The 17,648-nt window shown below is 40.6% G+C and overlaps 1 protein-coding gene across 2 annotated transcripts in view; it reads left to right on the top strand.

The window, feature by feature from the left end:
- The window catches only part of LOC131461034 (membrane-associated guanylate kinase, WW and PDZ domain-containing protein 3), a 126,371-nt gene that overhangs the window by 77,352 nt on the left and 31,371 nt on the right, over positions 1-17,648 (top strand). For both annotated transcript variants that reach the window (XM_058632008.1, XM_058632009.1), the window contains exons 2-3: positions 5,017-5,133; positions 14,953-15,072. In XM_058632008.1, coding sequence (XP_058487991.1) covers positions 5,017-5,133; positions 14,953-15,072 — 237 coding nt within the window. The remainder of the gene's footprint in view (positions 1-5,016; positions 5,134-14,952; positions 15,073-17,648) is intronic.

Below are 17,648 nucleotides of genomic sequence, written 5' to 3'. Positions count from 1 at the left end.
GAGCAGGCCCAGTGTTTGACCGAAAGCTTCAGGGGAAGATGAGAGTCTGACAAAGAGGATGTTGTCACCGATCAAATATAACATGATGGAATGGGAGGTGCGGGCGACCGCAGGGTGTCTGCCTGCGTGAGAATATGGGGGAGGCAGGACAGAGGAGGGAAGTGCGGGAGGAAAATGTCAGAATGTAGAGAAACGGAAACCCCAGACTCATTTGTCCTGTTGCAATCTCAAATTTGTGTAATTACTTTGGTTTCTGCTCCTTATCTGTGTTCACTTATCAGTGACCCCCATCAGCAGGCGTGTAATGTTGTGACATGCTTGCATCAGCCTATTTGTTTTTAGAGGAAAATAAAGAGCAATAGAACAAGACCAACAGAAACTACATATAAAAGCACACATTCTGTGGCACGCTGTATTGTTACAGCTGGGAAAGCAAAGATGTGGAACTGACATGAGCTACTGTATTTATAACAATTTTCTTAGGCCCGACTATACCCCTGATTGTATTTACATAAGAAAGACCTTATTGCTCAACATTTTATTGGGGTTTGAGCTGTGTCATGTAATTTAAGTGAGAAAGCTAACTGACTTAAATCTTGAAATAAGACCACAACCCTGAACATATAGACTTTTATTACTTCAACCATGAATGCCACAATCCGTGTTTTGGATAAATGTATGAAACTTATGAAAGTAGTTTGATGACTTTACCTACATTTTGTTAGGTTGCTGATGGAAAAAAAACAAACTAATTTCAAGAACATTATTTTCGGCTAAAATATAGATTATTCCAGGGTAAATACATGTTCCTGCTCCTGTTTATAAATATTAGTGAGTGAATATACTGTGTAAATACAATCAGAATCTCTTTACACAAGAGGGGTTTACTCTGGCCTATAGAGGGGTATAGTTTGGCCTAGGACAGTTTATTATTCCCCAGGTATACTTTACTATAGCCGTGGTTATTCTTGGCAGGGGTTAATTTGGTCTGTTACACCGGGTTTTAACCAACGACCTTCCAGTTACAAGCTAATTCCTTTCTTCTTTGCCATGGGCTGATATGTTGTTCTGGTACACCGTACAGCAAATCTGTGGAAGTCCCATGTGTATATATTAGAGAGAGAAAAATACAGCAGGGTGTTGAGTGTAATTGTGTTACAAGTGAGGAATAGAGGTTTCAGTCTTTCTGGTCACATTCCTCGCATATGCATGTGCATGCTGCGTCTTTCTGAATGCCTTTGGGCAAATGTGTAGATTTACTGGCTTGGGCGTCTCCGTTAGATGAGCCAGTGCACTGAGAAAAGTATCGTGGAACAGCTTTCGCACCTGTTGACGGATTGGTTGTTCGCAAAACTGTTAATTAAGTGACAGTTGGACAACAGAGATGATGACCTCCCTATGGACGTCTGGCACACGGCTCTGGGAAAATAAAATGCTTTCAGTGGAAACCATTTTTAGCATTTCATCATGCTTGTAAAAAATAAATAAATGAATAAAAAATGTGCTTTATGTACTCAGTCATAGTTTGACATGTTGGGAAATTCACTTTCTTGTCGAGAAAGACATGAGAAGATTAATATTGTTTCCTTGCAGAATATAATAAATTGAATTCACGTGGTCTCTCAGAAAATGCATGTGCACAGCATTCAGCACTGATGATGTGTCACCACCTCACACAGTTACACTTCAAAGTTCCTCAGCCATCACTTTCACCAATTAATTACAGTATTGCACACATGAAGATTGTATCCATAGCAACAATGTTAAAGCCTCCATGCATTTTGTGAAATCTAGAATATACAGATTCAGAATATATAGATGCATCTTTCTGTAATGAAGTGAACATAATCATACACAGTAACCGATGCTAGATCAATTTCTGTTTTTTTAATTGCGTCCGGTGATATCAGTACCTGGTGGAAATAGCCTCCATGTGCACTAACCATTACATAATCGTTTTCCGAGTGAGTCTGCATTTTCCCATAATAGCACGTTAGCTTCTGCATTTCACAGCTCAAATCTCTCCAAACAGATTTCTGACACAGGCTCGCGTGTGCATGTGAAACAGAGGGTGAGAGCTGCAGTATGTCTTGAGCTTGGAGTGTTAATCTAATTTGGTGTCTTCGGAGTGTGGTGTTGGTCGAAGTGAGGATGCTAACAGTCTGCTGCTTCACCCGGGGTGCCAGGCTCTGCATCCCTCACTGCAGACACGAGCCTCCAGTGTTTAAACGTAGTAAGGCTGCTGCTGATGATGCAAGGCGAAATGGCATCATGGTGCTGAGGGACTTCCCATGGGTGGCCTTGCTCTTTCCTGACATATCGCTTCCTGCAAAGTGACAAGAGAGCACAGGAAAGTGTAAGAGCAGAGACTTCTCAGATTAAGTGACTGTATGAGTAAATAAAAAGACTCCCGGGCTGCAACTAATTATTATTTTATTCATGTCTATGCTGTTGACAGTTGTCTTGCTTAATCAATTGTTGTTCAGAACCTCCTTAAATGTCTTGTTTTACCCTCAAAACAAAGATATTCAAAACCAGAAAATTCAGCTGAAATAATGTCTTTCAAAATACAGTAGTTGGCAATTAATTAGCAGTTAGTATTCTTTTAATACTTTTAATTGTGAAAAATAGATTCAACTGTGACAAAGGAGTGTCCTTTTTTTTTTTTTTAGAAGACGGTCACATAGGTTGATGTTCCTGGCTGGCTGTAGAGAAATAACCTTCATGTGAGTGGATGGCTGATGGGGCACAATAGAGTCCATTGAGCCCTGCCACAGAAAAATGAGGCCTGCCACAATAGCAGTGTTATCTGTGGGGAGGAAGAAATGAGTGACTAACAGTCTCTGACAGGACCCAGGACACCACAAAGACCGCACTGTAGCACTGCACTCGCACCACACTGAACAGATCAGAGGTGAGCTGCAGTGTGTGTTTGTTCATGTGATGATTTGTCTTTTCTTCTATTTACCCAGTGTGAATGAATGAATGATCTTGCTTTGTGGTCTAATACGGTCTAACACATTCATAGCTGGTAGCTTTACTGTACAGATATACACTGCGGTTATCTGTTGTTATAGAGTGCTGCCAAGGCATGTGTATGAATTACACAGTTACACAGAGCTGGACAGATACTGTCTTTCTTCATCATCCTCATATGCAAAGTTTCAGCCCTTGGCTTCAATGTGTTGACATCCGTCTATGGTGCGTTTAAAAGAGTAAATTGGCAACAAAGCAATCCTGTTTTAGACGCTACTGTTTGTCACTATCCGTCAGAGACATATGGACGTATTGAGAGGGGCTCCTGTCCCTGTCAATTCCTCTGTGTGGAAGGAGAATTTGAACAAAAGGTGCACATTTAGTGCCGTTTGGGATGAAGTTGCCAGACTTTGGTTCCCTAGTCTTAGCCTATTTGCAGGCTGCACCAGCCATAATGCAACACCTTTTGGAGAGGCAGAAGAATATGCTACTTTTATTCTGAAAGGCCAGGCCCACCGGTTATGGCAGTTCCTAAAACACCATCAGATGACAGCGAGGCCCATGGACATGAATTGGCGTTTTGATGCGAACAGTCAGCGACTGTTAACAGAACACAGTGATAGGATCAACATGTCTGTTTGTGTCACAATATTAGGAGTGAAGAGATTTGATGGATCGAGAGATTTGAAACATTAACAGAGTGTATAATCTTTCTTTGACAGCTTCATAATCAAGTACATCTCCCCTCACTGTTCCCTCATACAGTGAATCTACTGGTAGTCGTAGCGATGGATGATGCAGGGAGGGGTTGTGCTGAGCCGAGTTTGGTGTGTGTGTGTGTGTGTGTGCAACAGAGAGGGAAAAAGAGACTGTGAGACAATATGGGAATGAAAAAAGAAGAAGTGAGTACTTCACTGTAGTCAAAGCTGACTGTGAAGCTCACGCTGAAGCTGAGGGCAGACGCGCACCGAAGATCTCATCATGTTTTCCAAACTCTCTCGTCATGTTCATTGTGAGGAAAAACTTTTCCTCCCCTTCTTCTCGTGTGTGATGACTCTTCTCGTCTTAAAGTCTGCCTCTGCCACAAACTTTGTATGAACCCCCTTTGTTTTTACAAAGGCTTCTGGGAGTCGAGCGCAAAGATGACTTCTACAAGTCTCTGGCTCCTTAGTTTTCAGGTTGTAGCATTGCACATCCATCTTTGCTGCAAACCTTTGTGAGGCTCGTGTGAAAGGGTTGAGACGGACGAGTGCGAGTGTGACATGATAAAGGCCGTTATACAATATATATACAATAAATGTGTGATGAATTCCCTTTTGTTCAGTTTTTTTTTACACAACATGCAGACCTCTTCTAGTACAGCGCTGTTCTCACATTTTTCAGAGTTTCAGGCCAAATGTCCCTTGGTCACCAAACTCCATTTACTACTCACGGTTGAAGTGGATTTCAAAGAAAAGATCACGGTTTAAAAATCTGTTTCACCTCCATCTGGGCGCTCAATCCCCTCAGCGATCAAATAGGAATCAAAAAGGGTTTAAGCTCTCAGTTGGAAAGAACAGGTGGTGATAATGTTCTGTACATCCAGGCTTATACCGTTATGCTTATGAAAACCTGCTGTACCCTAAAACACACTACAGGTTATATTTGTTCAGGTGCATAAAAAAGCTGTGTTGGTTTTAGGTTTTATTTTAAACCTCAGAAGTTTGAAGTTCATCCAAACAGCTTCAGAGTTGTTTTAATGTGTGGTCTAATTCTGCTGTATTTCTTTGTCCAGCTGTACTTATCTGAGTATATTTATTTTGAATCTGCGAGGAGCTCAGGAACTTTCCACAACTTTCAACTGTCCATTTTATAATATCACTGTTGGTGAATCTTTACAACAAGGTGCATGTTTGGAGTAGAAGTAGAAAAACAGTGACTTAGTGTTCTGCTATTGATCTCTTATGTCAATTGGATAGATTTCCTCTTAGACATAAGCCCTTCAGGGAGAGCACCACCACGTCTTTTGTATTGACCCTGCTTCTGTGTCTGTTGTTGCAGGTAAAGTGTTGAACACGGACCTGCGCCACTACCTCAGTCTGCAGTTCCAGAAGGGCTCGCTGGACCACAAGCTCCAACAGGTCATACGGGACAATCTCTACCTACGCACCATCCCCTGTAAGTAAATCCTACACTACAGCAACCTTGAACCTGAAAGTGACCACGTCATCATGGTGTTAAACTAATTACACAGTGTAATGGGACAAAAAAAACAACACCGTCCATATTATTACTATTATTACTATGAGCATGTTATGCCATAATGAGCACTCTCTGCTTTAAAAAAACACCCACAATGGGTGAAGAAGCATTTGTGTTTTCTGTGAAATTTGGACATTTACATTTATCTTTACGGCTCGTTATGGCACAACACATCCTTAGTGGTGTCTACTGCAATATTAATAACACCTAGAACCACTCTGTTGTCTTTTTTAACTTCTAAGTCACCACAATGCAAAACTCTGAAAATCACCAAGCGACCAAAATAAATGTACTATATGACATAGAACTTCAAAGGTGTACTTGATAAGATGACTATTTCAGTCCCGACTTCACAGAACCTTCACAGATCAACATGACATACAGTGCAAATATATATAGTATGTCATTTTCTGATCCACATCCCACAGTAAAAGCATTTATTTGTGCTCTATAGCTTAGGTAGAGCTATAGGTCTCTATATGCACGTCACACCAACAGACACACTCATAGCAATACACCCAAGGACATCTTTCTCACCTCTATGTATCTCATTTACGTCTGTGTCATATCAGCACAGCGATCAAAGTCATATTCTTTCCACAGATAACCTCTGTTTCCTCTCCAGCACTCTGCTGTCCCTCGCTCGCTCACACTCTGGGCACATCACAAACTATTGTCTCAGCTGAAATAATAGTATTGGAGTGCTAAATGAATTGGTTGGTGCCGTGGAATGCAGGGAACCTCTTATGTGAAGACATTACATTCCCACACAACCATTGACCTTATAATTAAACATATATGGTTGGGGGGGGGTTGTCTTAGGATGTAAGAATGTAATGAAAAGCCACTCCACCGGTTTCAAAAATAACATTTGAATAGGGTTCAATCGGAAAATGAGCATCCTTCTCCCTTGATTTATAATGTCAGTAAACATTTTTATGAGGAGAAAATGGTCTTAATCACTGATGTCATGTCTTCGTCAGTGGCACATAATGTCACTTTTATAAGGAAAATAGTGGCCAAATTGCAAATCTTGAAAAATGGGAGTTATAGGTCACAACTAGTTGTCCCTAAACTGCATTCTCGGTTATGTTGGAATAATGTAACAGAAAGTTGCAAAGGGTCAATGGCATGAACTCATACAAGGTGTGAGTTCATGCTCATGCATTTCTTGAATTAAACCTGGCGTAATAGACTTTTTTTTTCAAAGCAGATACATTGTTCAACATGAAATGGAAGAACTAACACGTTTTCACCTATTGTTACACCAAGTGTAAGGGTAGGTCACACTAAATACTTGACTTTTCACATTTACATTTAAGCATTTAGCAGACACTTTTTTATCCAAAGTGACTTACAAAAGAGGAGTAAGCTACATACGACGTCGTCTTGGAAAGAACTCCACTAGATAGGAACAGGACTGATAGAGGGGGAGAGTGCCGAGGTGGATCCAAGTGCAGAAGGAGCTAGTGCAGGGGAGGGGGTAAAGGTAAGTGCTAGGACAGAAGATGCTGTAGGAAGAGCTGGGCATCTTCTGTCCTCTCCTTCTGCACTTGGATCCACCTCGGCACTCTAAAATCTTTAACCTGGGTTAAAGATTTAACCCAGGTCGGTGCACGGTGAGGTTCAAGACCAGTTCAACACCATGGATGGAATATTTGATGTGGATTGTTGCAGTGTTCTGAGGACATTCAGGCAAGGGCGTAGGTTTGGTTACAAGACCGGTGGGGACACGTTCACTGATGCTCGTAAAATGCACTCGCTCACTGTCTTCTCCTCTCAGCGCATTCACACACATACAGTACACATCGCCCTGTCTCTAATATTGGTGGTGGCAACAATCTGGCTTTCGTCCATACGCAAATCTACGCCCATTCAGGTGTGTTTTCATGTTGCAACAAGCTGTGTTTTTAGTGAAGAGGATGTTGTCGGTATGTAGTAGCAACATAAAGTGTGGAAATGTTTGTGGTGTCAAGAGTATCTGGTTGGGTAAAATTTGCTCTTACTGTGCAGCTTTTAGCTTATGGTAATAGTTGCAATTTGTTAAATAAAAGAATGCAAATTACTAGAATTAGTGCAACGAGGCTGCTTGTACAGTAAAAGCACAATCATACAGTATTTCTCACAGGGGTGTAATGCATATATTAAATGAGTTGGAAAATTACAGCTTTACTTAATACATTTTCTTGAAAATCCTTTTTGAAATCCCTCTCTGTTGTGATTTTCCTTTCCTTTTTTTTATGATTATTATTATTGTTTCCTTCTTATCCATACAATAAGTAAAGGTAAATCAGTTTGTCTCGTACAAAACAGTCTTGTTCAACACAGCGATGGGAATGCCACATTGAACTGACATCAATACTAATATTGCTCAAATAAGAAATAAGCAACACAAATAGTAGAAATAAAATGGATTCACAAAGATGATTTTGTAAACATTTTGTTGTATGGAGCTGAATTAAAGGCAGTTTTAGTTTCCATGTGACAGGTGGAAGTGAAATTCTCAGAGTCACAGACGGGGTGTCTGTGACTCTGAAAGTGTGATATTCAAACAGATATACAGTACCTGCCTTAATCTTGCGAAGACTGACTCTATAATTGAGTGCAGTCAAGGTTTTAGTCATAAGTAGATGGACTGCTCCTGCAGCGATGACTGACTCTTAGGCACAGCACTGTCACAAACAAGCAGCATCTCTGCTCTCTAACCCCCACGGGCTGGATGTTTCTCTGTCGTTCTTAGAGGCAACTTGGTGGCTCAAGTGTGAAATCAGTCAGGAAATGAGTTGCTTACCATTCATATTGATTTCATTTTTTTTTGCTCACTTTACTAATGATGCATATTTTACTATTCTTCTGTTTCATTGTCACTGCCATCTCCTCTCCTCCGTGCGCTCACTTTTCTTCCAATAACCTGACTGTTGTGTTCACCGTGAATTGTTGGATTTCGGCACTTCAGTGCCTCAGGTCAGTTTAGCGGAAGGACAAAAGATGATTGTTACACGTTTTCCTCCCAAGAATGCTGCAGTGTGTCATTCTTCCCTGCTCTTTTGTCGACACATACATGTCTCCCTGCGCTGCTTTCACTCGCACACGCTCATCTGCACACAAGCCACAGAATAGAGAAGCACAGTGAAAATGGCTTTCTACTTTTTTTTTTATATACAATAGTGGCAGTCTTCAAGGTTTTATGGCACGCAAGCACCATCTATCATCAGCGGCCATTGGTCTCACTGCAAGTTCTCTAATCCCCTGCTTGAATTACTGCCTTAATGAGCAGGAGACCAGGACTCGCACAGCCACGAAACCTCCATCATTCACTTGCTCGCTGTCAGTCTCCCATCCTTCTTCCTCTCTCTCTTTCGTTTCTATGACCTCTTCCTGCCCCTTTATTTTTTTGTTTTAACATGGTTTACTCGGTTTTCCTTTCCATTTGTTGGTTTCAACACATTTTTTCTTTGATGTTTGCATACTGAAATCAGAGAATATTAAACATTTGAAAAAGCAATAGACTTTAAGAGGCAACGGGCCTTTACAGTACGTCTCTGTCGTAAAAGATGCAGCACTCACAATATGTCAGTTACAGAGGATTGATATCATCATTTCACTGTTGGGTCCGTTTTAAAATCTAAATTAAATTTTAAGACAAAAGTTGTGTGTTTCAGCTTTTACCGCTATAATATAAAGTATGTAACTAGGTATAAAGCAGGATTGAATATTAAAATTTTCATTCCATTCAGTCTAAATTAAAATCATCGGCTGATTTTTTTTCAGACAACTTTATTCATTGATGGCTAATTATTTTGAATGATAATATAATAAATTAAATGAAACATTAAGTAAAACGGAGTCTTTAAGAGTATATAGTGTTTATTCACCGGGCATAGAGCAGCTGTTAATCCCAGATTGAGCCCTGTCAAATTAACGCATACTCCCTGAAATCACATATATCAACTACATACAAATATCGACCAGCTACTGTTCATATATTTTGTATGACATTTACTTTTCCAGTATAATTGCCACGCTGACATTAAACGGTGCAGCGACAGGACACAGAGCTTGTTGAGTAATGGGGCTGGATTTTTTTCTTCTTCTCAACTTGGATAATTCACTGTACCTCTTTGTTTTACTGCAGTTACTCAGCCTTATAGTCTCTGCAAGCCTGCAACATCATTTTTGATGTTCATATGCATTAACTGGAACGCAGAGCATTTCTTTATATATATATATATGTGTATATATATATATATGTGTATATATGTATATATACTATATATATATATGTATATATATATATATATATATATATCACTATATGCTAAGAACGTGATATAAAATGAATCATAACTTTGACACCCAAGAAGACGAAAACAATTTGCCTTTTTAAAGCCTGAATATGTGACCTATAAACACACACACACAGGAGTTGTGTATTATTTCCACGGCAAATTCCACGGTGCACCTGCGGCACAGATCCATGCCGTGGGTGCACTAAAGGTTTAAATAGAGGTATACAAGCTGTCTCATGGCAGAAAACTACAGATTGCATCACAAAACAATCTTTTGAAGGTGGTAAAACATTACAAAATAATGATAAATAAGTAAATCACACAAAGAAGAAGAGCATGAGCAGAGACAGTTTGTGTCGCTGTGCCATTGGTCCACTTCACTTACCTACCAGGCAGTCACACAGCTCTACTCCCACACTGATCTTTGCTGTCCTATTTGTGTGTCCTACCAACAGCTCAGAGTCAATTCTGCTGGACCAAAGCACTTTGGGGCCATAATAACAGCATTACTTTCTACATTCAGGCTGGTGTAGTTCAGGGCGGATCATGTTAAAAGGGGAAAAAAAAGAAAGAAGATGAACGATGGGCAGTTACAGAGTTGTCTCTAATGGAGGAATAGGGAAGATATAGGGAGGCAAAGAGAGCAAGGTCTTTGCTGTCAAAGTGTGGTAAATCCCTGTGTCCTCCTCATGAGCTCCATCTCATTTGGATTCATACAAACGCACCAGAAGAGGCTCTTGGAGCTCTGGAGAAAAGCAGGAGGATTTCTCTAAGATGACAGAAAGTCCAGGGTCACATGCAGTCCCTCGACTCCCCACTGAGATCAGAGATGGGCAGAAAGAGTTTGATCTCCTACAGACCGTCTATCTCTCTACCACACACTGCTGGCAGAGGTACACACACATTGGTATTGGACACAAGCATCTATGCTTCATCTTCTCTCCAGTTTTTGTTTTTTTTGACTAGTTTAGAATAAAAAAGCAGCTGGATTTGAATAAGACTTTTTCTATTTCTTGGTACAGAAAAGCTCCCCCTACCATGTAATAACAGTAACCCTGGTGGTAGACACGGTCTTTGACTGTCATTTTTGCTAAATGTTTCTTCTTCGCTCCAACAGATCAGAGCCATCATTTTTTCACCCCACATAAAACTATGCACAAAATCACCATGTTAAATTTATGGTCTGCCATTTCTGACTGACTGCCTCCGATGTTTCCATCGCCGTGACATCCTCTCGACATCCCCTCAGACTAGAGGGTTCAAAAAATAGGTCTCAGCAGTGCACGGGCCTGAGACCTTAACAATACTAAAGTGGAAATTAGTTTCATTCCAGCACACACAGACGCAAAGCTGTCACCTCCTGTGCACTTTCCCTGAAATTAAATACCTCAAGATGTTCTTTTTCTTGTTGTGCTTTCTTACACAAGGAGGATGAGGATGTCTCCAAAAAATAAGATCTAGATACAACATTTTAAAAGGAGCAAATATGTGACGACTCAATTTTCAGCAGTAAAAAGTGCTTAATCTGCAGGGTTTATTCTGTAACGTAAAAGTTTGTTTCATGGGGCATTTTTGTTCATATCGGCCAATTTGTATTAACCCCCAAACCAATAAATCAGCCATGCTCATTTCAACATTTGACCAACAATACAGTTTTTCCTAAACTTAACCATTTTTGCTGCAAAAAAAAATCCATTAGCAAGTTAATACCCAACTATTTTGGTAATTTATCAGTCTATGTTGCTTTTTTTCATAATTAAGTTCTCTGATATTATCCTTAGGGAGAGTAAACTGAACATCTTTGGTTTGTGGACAAAACAAGACAGTTGAGGATGTTGTAATTAAATAACAACTGTGTTAATCAAGAAAATAAACGTCAGATGAATCTGTAATGAAAATAATAATTGCAGCCTCATAGACAGGATGTGTGGATGTGACTTTTCCGTCTCTGATTTGACACTGTTTGTGATTCTACCAAAGCACTCTGGTAAGCTTGATAAAGTAAAAACATACCTTTGAACATGTAACTGGGAAAATACTGAAGTATGAACAAAGCATATGAGCAAGAATACAGCATTGAGTCTGTCTCCAGTTCCACAAAGGAGAATAAATATATATAAGCATTTCCTTATACCCCAGCTACACCTTGTGCTCTACACCGCTGTGTCCCCAAAATCCCAAAACCTCCTCTGCTGTATCAATCAATGCTGTGCATAACTTCAGATCCTGACAGAAAATCTTTGTTTTCTTTCATGAAGCCTGTCTACATACAAACTTGTCTCTTGTCTGGTTGAATTAACTGCGTTATATCCACTGGGGGGGGTGGGCACACGGTTGGTGTAGTGGTTGGCGCTTGCCTTTGCAGCAAGAAGACCCAGGTTTGAGTCCCGGTGGGAACAAGGTTCCTTTCTGCCTTGGACACTCTAAATTGAATGTTGGTGTGAGAGTGAATGGTCCATGTGACCCTGCGATGGACTGGCGAACTGTCCAGGGTTAACACCGCCTTTCACCCTGTGTCAGCTGGAATGGGCTTCATCAACCTGCATGTGGAGGATAAAGTACTCTTTTCAATGTACACGTTTTGTCTGAAGGCCTCCTCCTGTTTATTTGAATGGCATTTTCTCTCCTGCAAAAGGAAATTACACCGAGACGAAACAAAGTCCCGACTTGCTGCTTTCACTCAGATATACCCTCAAAGCTCAGCGAGTCTTCATTATGTTGTCTACAAGTGATCTACAATCGGAGGCTCATGGTATATATCAGTGTGATGGCTCAGGGAGATACTTGGCAGGTACATAACTGTGGCTCAACTAATTGGGCTACACGGGACATTTTTCATGGACCAAATCCAGCACAAGTTGGTAATGAGAAGCAGCAAAGGCTGGTATTCTCATACACAATGTTTTGTCAACTGCTTTTGGTAACACAAACTGCAGTATCAAGGCACATGGTGGGAGGGAGATCTTTTTTTTTTTCAAACTGTGAATTCACTCCTTTGCTTGGGTGCATGGAAGCTGTTAGAGTCCAATTAGGGAGAAGTTTAATAGTGGGAAAACAAAAGTGAAGTGCAACATAAAGTTACCGCAGAGTGGCTTCACTGTTAATTGGTGTGGACTATACATACAAGTGTCAGGTAATCTGCTTTGGAGATGCAGTAACATATGTCATGAGATTCCATCACCAGAACATTGTTTCTGCAATCTCAGACACACCACGCAGCAAGTGTATAGTATGCAGCTACACTGAGGGTCAAATCACATGAATGTGTGAAAGAATATTCACTCATTAAACTCCCATTCTGATGCCGCTTCTGTCTCATTTCACAGCATGTCCTTCCCGGCCTCACTTGGTAATTCTGTGTGGGGCTTGTTTGTCTCACCAGCTGCATCTTGAGCACCTCGGTGTGCTCTGACTTCATCTCACGGGGGACATCGGGTTGATCTGAGCTTTTAAATTGCCTGTTTTTTTCTGAATAGATATGACTATTTACGTCCTCCACTGTGATCAAATAGTGATCTGCCTTGGATCGCACCCCACTGTCTTCCCCATGACCCTGAGAGGGATTCACTAGATCCAATGAAGAAATATATTTGCCGAATAACCGTGGGTGACAGAGATTGGTGTGGAATGTTGCTCAGATGATTGCTTCACGCTGTGGGCTTTGTTCAGTCTCCCATGCAATAAATAACTGCTGTCCTCCCTCCTGTCCAGCTATAGTTATTTTTGTGGAGTTTACAAGTTTGGTGGCGCACCACCCAATTAGCCTTGAGTGCAGTAGTCGCACAGTTGTTCTTATCTATTCATGCAATATGGTTTATATAATCCTTATGCTAATGTAATCATATGGTGTCCATTTGTGCCGGGTGGATATTCATCAGGGGAGGAAGAAAACTCTCATCAGTAGTGAAATAGACTTGTGGCTTCACCACAGGAGAAATGTCTGCACTCAGAATGACCTTGTGTCATTTGTATTGACTCTGTACTCTACCCGACTAAACCACACCAGGAGATTGCACAACAAATTGCTTTCACCATATTTCGTGTCCCTAATTTTCTGTTTCTTTCATTAGAAACAATCACTTGTCAGCAGAAGCTGCATTTACTCCTCTGGATTGAATGAATTACAGCTCTCCATGCTCCTCAGGCCTTATCATTCATGTTTCCCAGCAGGGCACTGAGGTCTTTTGTGGGCTTTCGTCCCAAAATGTAATCTCCATCCTTCTTTAAATACAGTCCTGCACAGCGATAGATCACGATCCTATTTGCAAAGTGGACTCTCTACCTTGTGAATCCCAAATAAGGGCTGTCATCGATTTGTCTTAATTGAGTGAAATAAAGATTTTTGCTTTTTACAAGCTCTGTTTCATATTTCCAATACACTGTGAAACGGAAAGGAAAATGTTCACTAAAGAGCTGTTTTGCTTTTGCTCTGAAACTCTTGAACCTGTTTGTATTTCACTTGATGAAATCAGATCAGAGCTGAGAAAAATCCCAGAAGCTTTGAATGATTTAACATCATTAGTCTGTTTTCTCGTGTTAGCTTCTCTTAAGTTTTAATCTCTGCCCAACAGCAATGGTTCCGACTCTTCTTTCTCATCCATGCATTTTGCAATTAGGTTTCATATCTAGGACATATGGGTTCATTTCATTCATTAACCAACCGGAATACAATGTGCTATTTAACGGATCACTAATCAAAATGATATATATACTGCATATATATACATTATTTAATTCTTACAGTTGCATATAAATAGAGAACATAAGGATTTGCACACTGCCACAACTTGTAATAACCTATAAGGTCTATAACTTAGTGTATTGTGTGCTGCACTCTTTGCCCATACAAAGAATATGTATATCAAAAATCAAAAATGGTTGAAGCCTTCCGGTTGCAAGACATAACTCTCATTTTGAATCCTTGAGATTGGCAATTTGACCAACTCCATGACGACAGGATGATACCAGCTGTCAATCACACTCATGTCCACTATTGATCGAGTATGAGGATGATCAAGTATGGTTTTTGCCCCCTGCTACATCTAGCGTTCTTCCTGGGCTGCACGGATATTACGTTCTTTTTTTATATACAATCTCTGTCTTGGCCCCATTGTCACTCTTGCCCGCTTTCTCTGTTTTGACGTGGGTGTAACAGTTGTTCTGGCCACTGGCATCGCTGATAATGCTCAAGCCACTTCAGCAGCACACAGTGGTCCTTCAAAACAATGCTTGTCATTTATTGTCTTTGGCAGGCAGGTGGGACTCAGCATGACAGCAGTAGTTGTGCACAATCCTACATCAGTTTGAACAGGTCAGGTTCATGAGGGTTGGTTATTGTCCACTTCCTTCACGCTGTGGGGTTAGTCTGGTCACACTTTTATACTGTTGGCCAACAGTTAAATGGTTGAAACATCTTTAATAGCTTTTTTCCTTTTTGTTTTTCCAGGCACCACACGACTTCCTCGAGACGGCGAGGTACCAGGTGTGGACTACAACTTCATTAGTGTTGGAGACTTCAGGATCCTGGAGGAGAGTGGACTTCTACTGGAGAGCGGCACCTATGACGGTAGTTATCACGACAGTGTTGATATTATAAGAAACGTGTGAGGCCGCATGCATTAATGTACATGATTCACACTGACAGCTCTCTCGTATGGAGGATAAGCTCGATAATGACTGTGAATATTAAGCCTCCCTTAATGGAATGTGACAAGGAGGACAAAATGTATTGATGAGTGAAACATGATTAAAGACTTGTCGGATGTGACAGAACTCAACGATATGAGATGGAATTCAACACTTTATTTTCTCCTCTCAGTGTGTGGGATGGGCTTCTGAGGTACGAAGTAGACACACCTGAGATTTAAATATCTCTGGGTGTTAACTGAAGTGAAGCCTTACATTTGCTGGAAGGTTTTTTTTCTTTTTGTTTCCCACCAGCCAGCGTTTTAAGGAGCAGAGAGAACTAGCAGTGACAGGTTTGTTGTTCAGGTGCAGGTTGTTCTGTTACAAACACTCACATTGTAAGTGTGCTACAGGGATCCAAAAAAAGAGACTGCTGTTTTGGAGACTGTGAAGTTTTAATGACCAGCATTTAAAAAAAAAATAAAAATATTAAGCTGCACTGGGCAGGGTCACCGGAATAATAGTAGATTTTCACATGTAATGTAAATGGCAAATGGTCTGTATTTATATAGCACTTTTCTAGACTTGATGACCACTCAAACTTTACTTTGCCATTCACCCATTCACTCATACAGCGCATCTACGTGCAGAACATTTTCTATCACTCATACCAATTCACACGCTGCCGGCACAGCCGTCGGGGTTAAGTGTCTGTTAGTGTGTCTAAGTAAGTGTTAGTGTGTCTTGCCCAAGGACACATTGAAAGACGACTCGCTCTACCACTGAGCTAGCGTGCTTGTTGTTCAAATACAAATGTTTTGGAATTGCAGCTGTCTGTCCTGACTGTCTCTCATCAGGTGAGTATGGACATGCACCTGCATTTATTGTCCAACTCTCCTTCCTTTTTTGACACTTCTTTGCAGCTTAGGAAGCTGTTGTCAGTGTTGGACTATTGATCTTTCCACTAAGGGGTTCCTGTATGCAGAATAGTTATAGCAGAATTCACTCTCTCTGAACTGTCCTATGATTGGTCAAAGTCTCCTGTCATGGGCTGTAAATGGATGCTGGTGGAGGTGCAGAAGTGTTGTTTCCTCTCAGATAACTTGATTATAATCATTATATTGCACTGGAAGGTTATTATGAAATAATTGATCAATGTTGCCAAAAGGATCGACCTTTAACATATGACTTAATAACACAAATGTAATTCTCTATTTCATTGTATTTAAATCCTCATCCTCAGTCTACCAATACCCTAGACTGTGTAGAACATGATTTGGGGGCATTTGTCTGTTCAACGTCGACAGTGCCTGAGATGAAACTAACCAAATTGAATCCAACACTGTCACGTTCTTATCCTGAGCTAAGCTAATGCTACCTCAGCTTGTACTGCCCCAAATGTAACAGTAGCCAAAGTGTTGAATTCAAGCTTTACCCTGTAAATAACAGGCCCCAGCTCTGGATGTGACATAAACAACAATAATCATGGTGAGATTTCTCAGCATCAATAAAAAGATGTTTACTATCGTATACTGTAAATCAAAATAATGGTTATACACACAGAGAGAGATTTGTGAAATGTTTTCAATTTTTCTGTCCATCCAACCACAATTTACTGGTTTCTTTAACTTTCACACAGAAGAAAAATTAAATCTTTCATTTTCTGACATTTTATCTCAATATCAAGTGATTTAAAACCATTTTATTGTTAAAGTGTCGTTGGTTGTATCTCCCAGGCTCTACATACTGTGCATCTTTTGCTCATGTAGTAAAACGTGTACACTCATGCTTGTGTGTATTTGACGTTTTTCTTTAACATGAAAAAGTGTATGCGTCTCATAAGAAAACGTTGTATATTTCATCGGGGGGTGTAGGACTTGCCTCCCTCTGTGTCTTCAGTGTGTCAGCGTGTCTCTGTCAGTTCCTGCTGATGCATTATACAGCACATACTTGTATTCTGGCAGTACTGTTTAAGCATACAAGCAGCTCTAGCACCTGATGGTGACCTTGTGTAAACCAGTCAACCTGCTGATCCCACCAGCTGGCTGCACTGTCACACATCAGGGGGTCTCACTTGTGTTCTTACTCAGAAGTCATGCTTTATTCATGGGATGAACCGACCTTCTCCTTTTCTCTTTTCAACGGCACAACCAGTGAGCTTTGGCTCATCAGAGACTTTCAAACTTGAATTTGAAGTATTTATACCTCTTCTCTCTAAAAAATCTGATCTTGTTAATGTCAGTCATTCGTTCACACCGATAAAGATGTGTAAATACCATTCCCCTCTCCCCTCTTCTTTTGCTCTACCGCACACAATCAGCCTCACTCTTTCATAATCCACTTAAGGATTTAAAAGTCAATTTAAAAAACACGCAAAATGGCATAGATACCATATCTATGCCAGTTTGCGTGTTTTTTAAATTCTTCACACAGTTTTTATAGAGATGAGCAGACCTGGACATGGGCTGAAAGGAGCAGGGCAAGAGTGACAGCAGCCCTGGTGTGAACAAGCTTACT

Source organism: Solea solea, chromosome 6 (assembly GCF_958295425.1).
Source record: "Solea solea chromosome 6, fSolSol10.1, whole genome shotgun sequence".
NCBI lineage: Eukaryota > Metazoa > Chordata > Actinopteri > Pleuronectiformes > Soleidae > Solea > Solea solea.
This window is presented reverse-complemented; position numbering and strand designations above follow the sequence as displayed.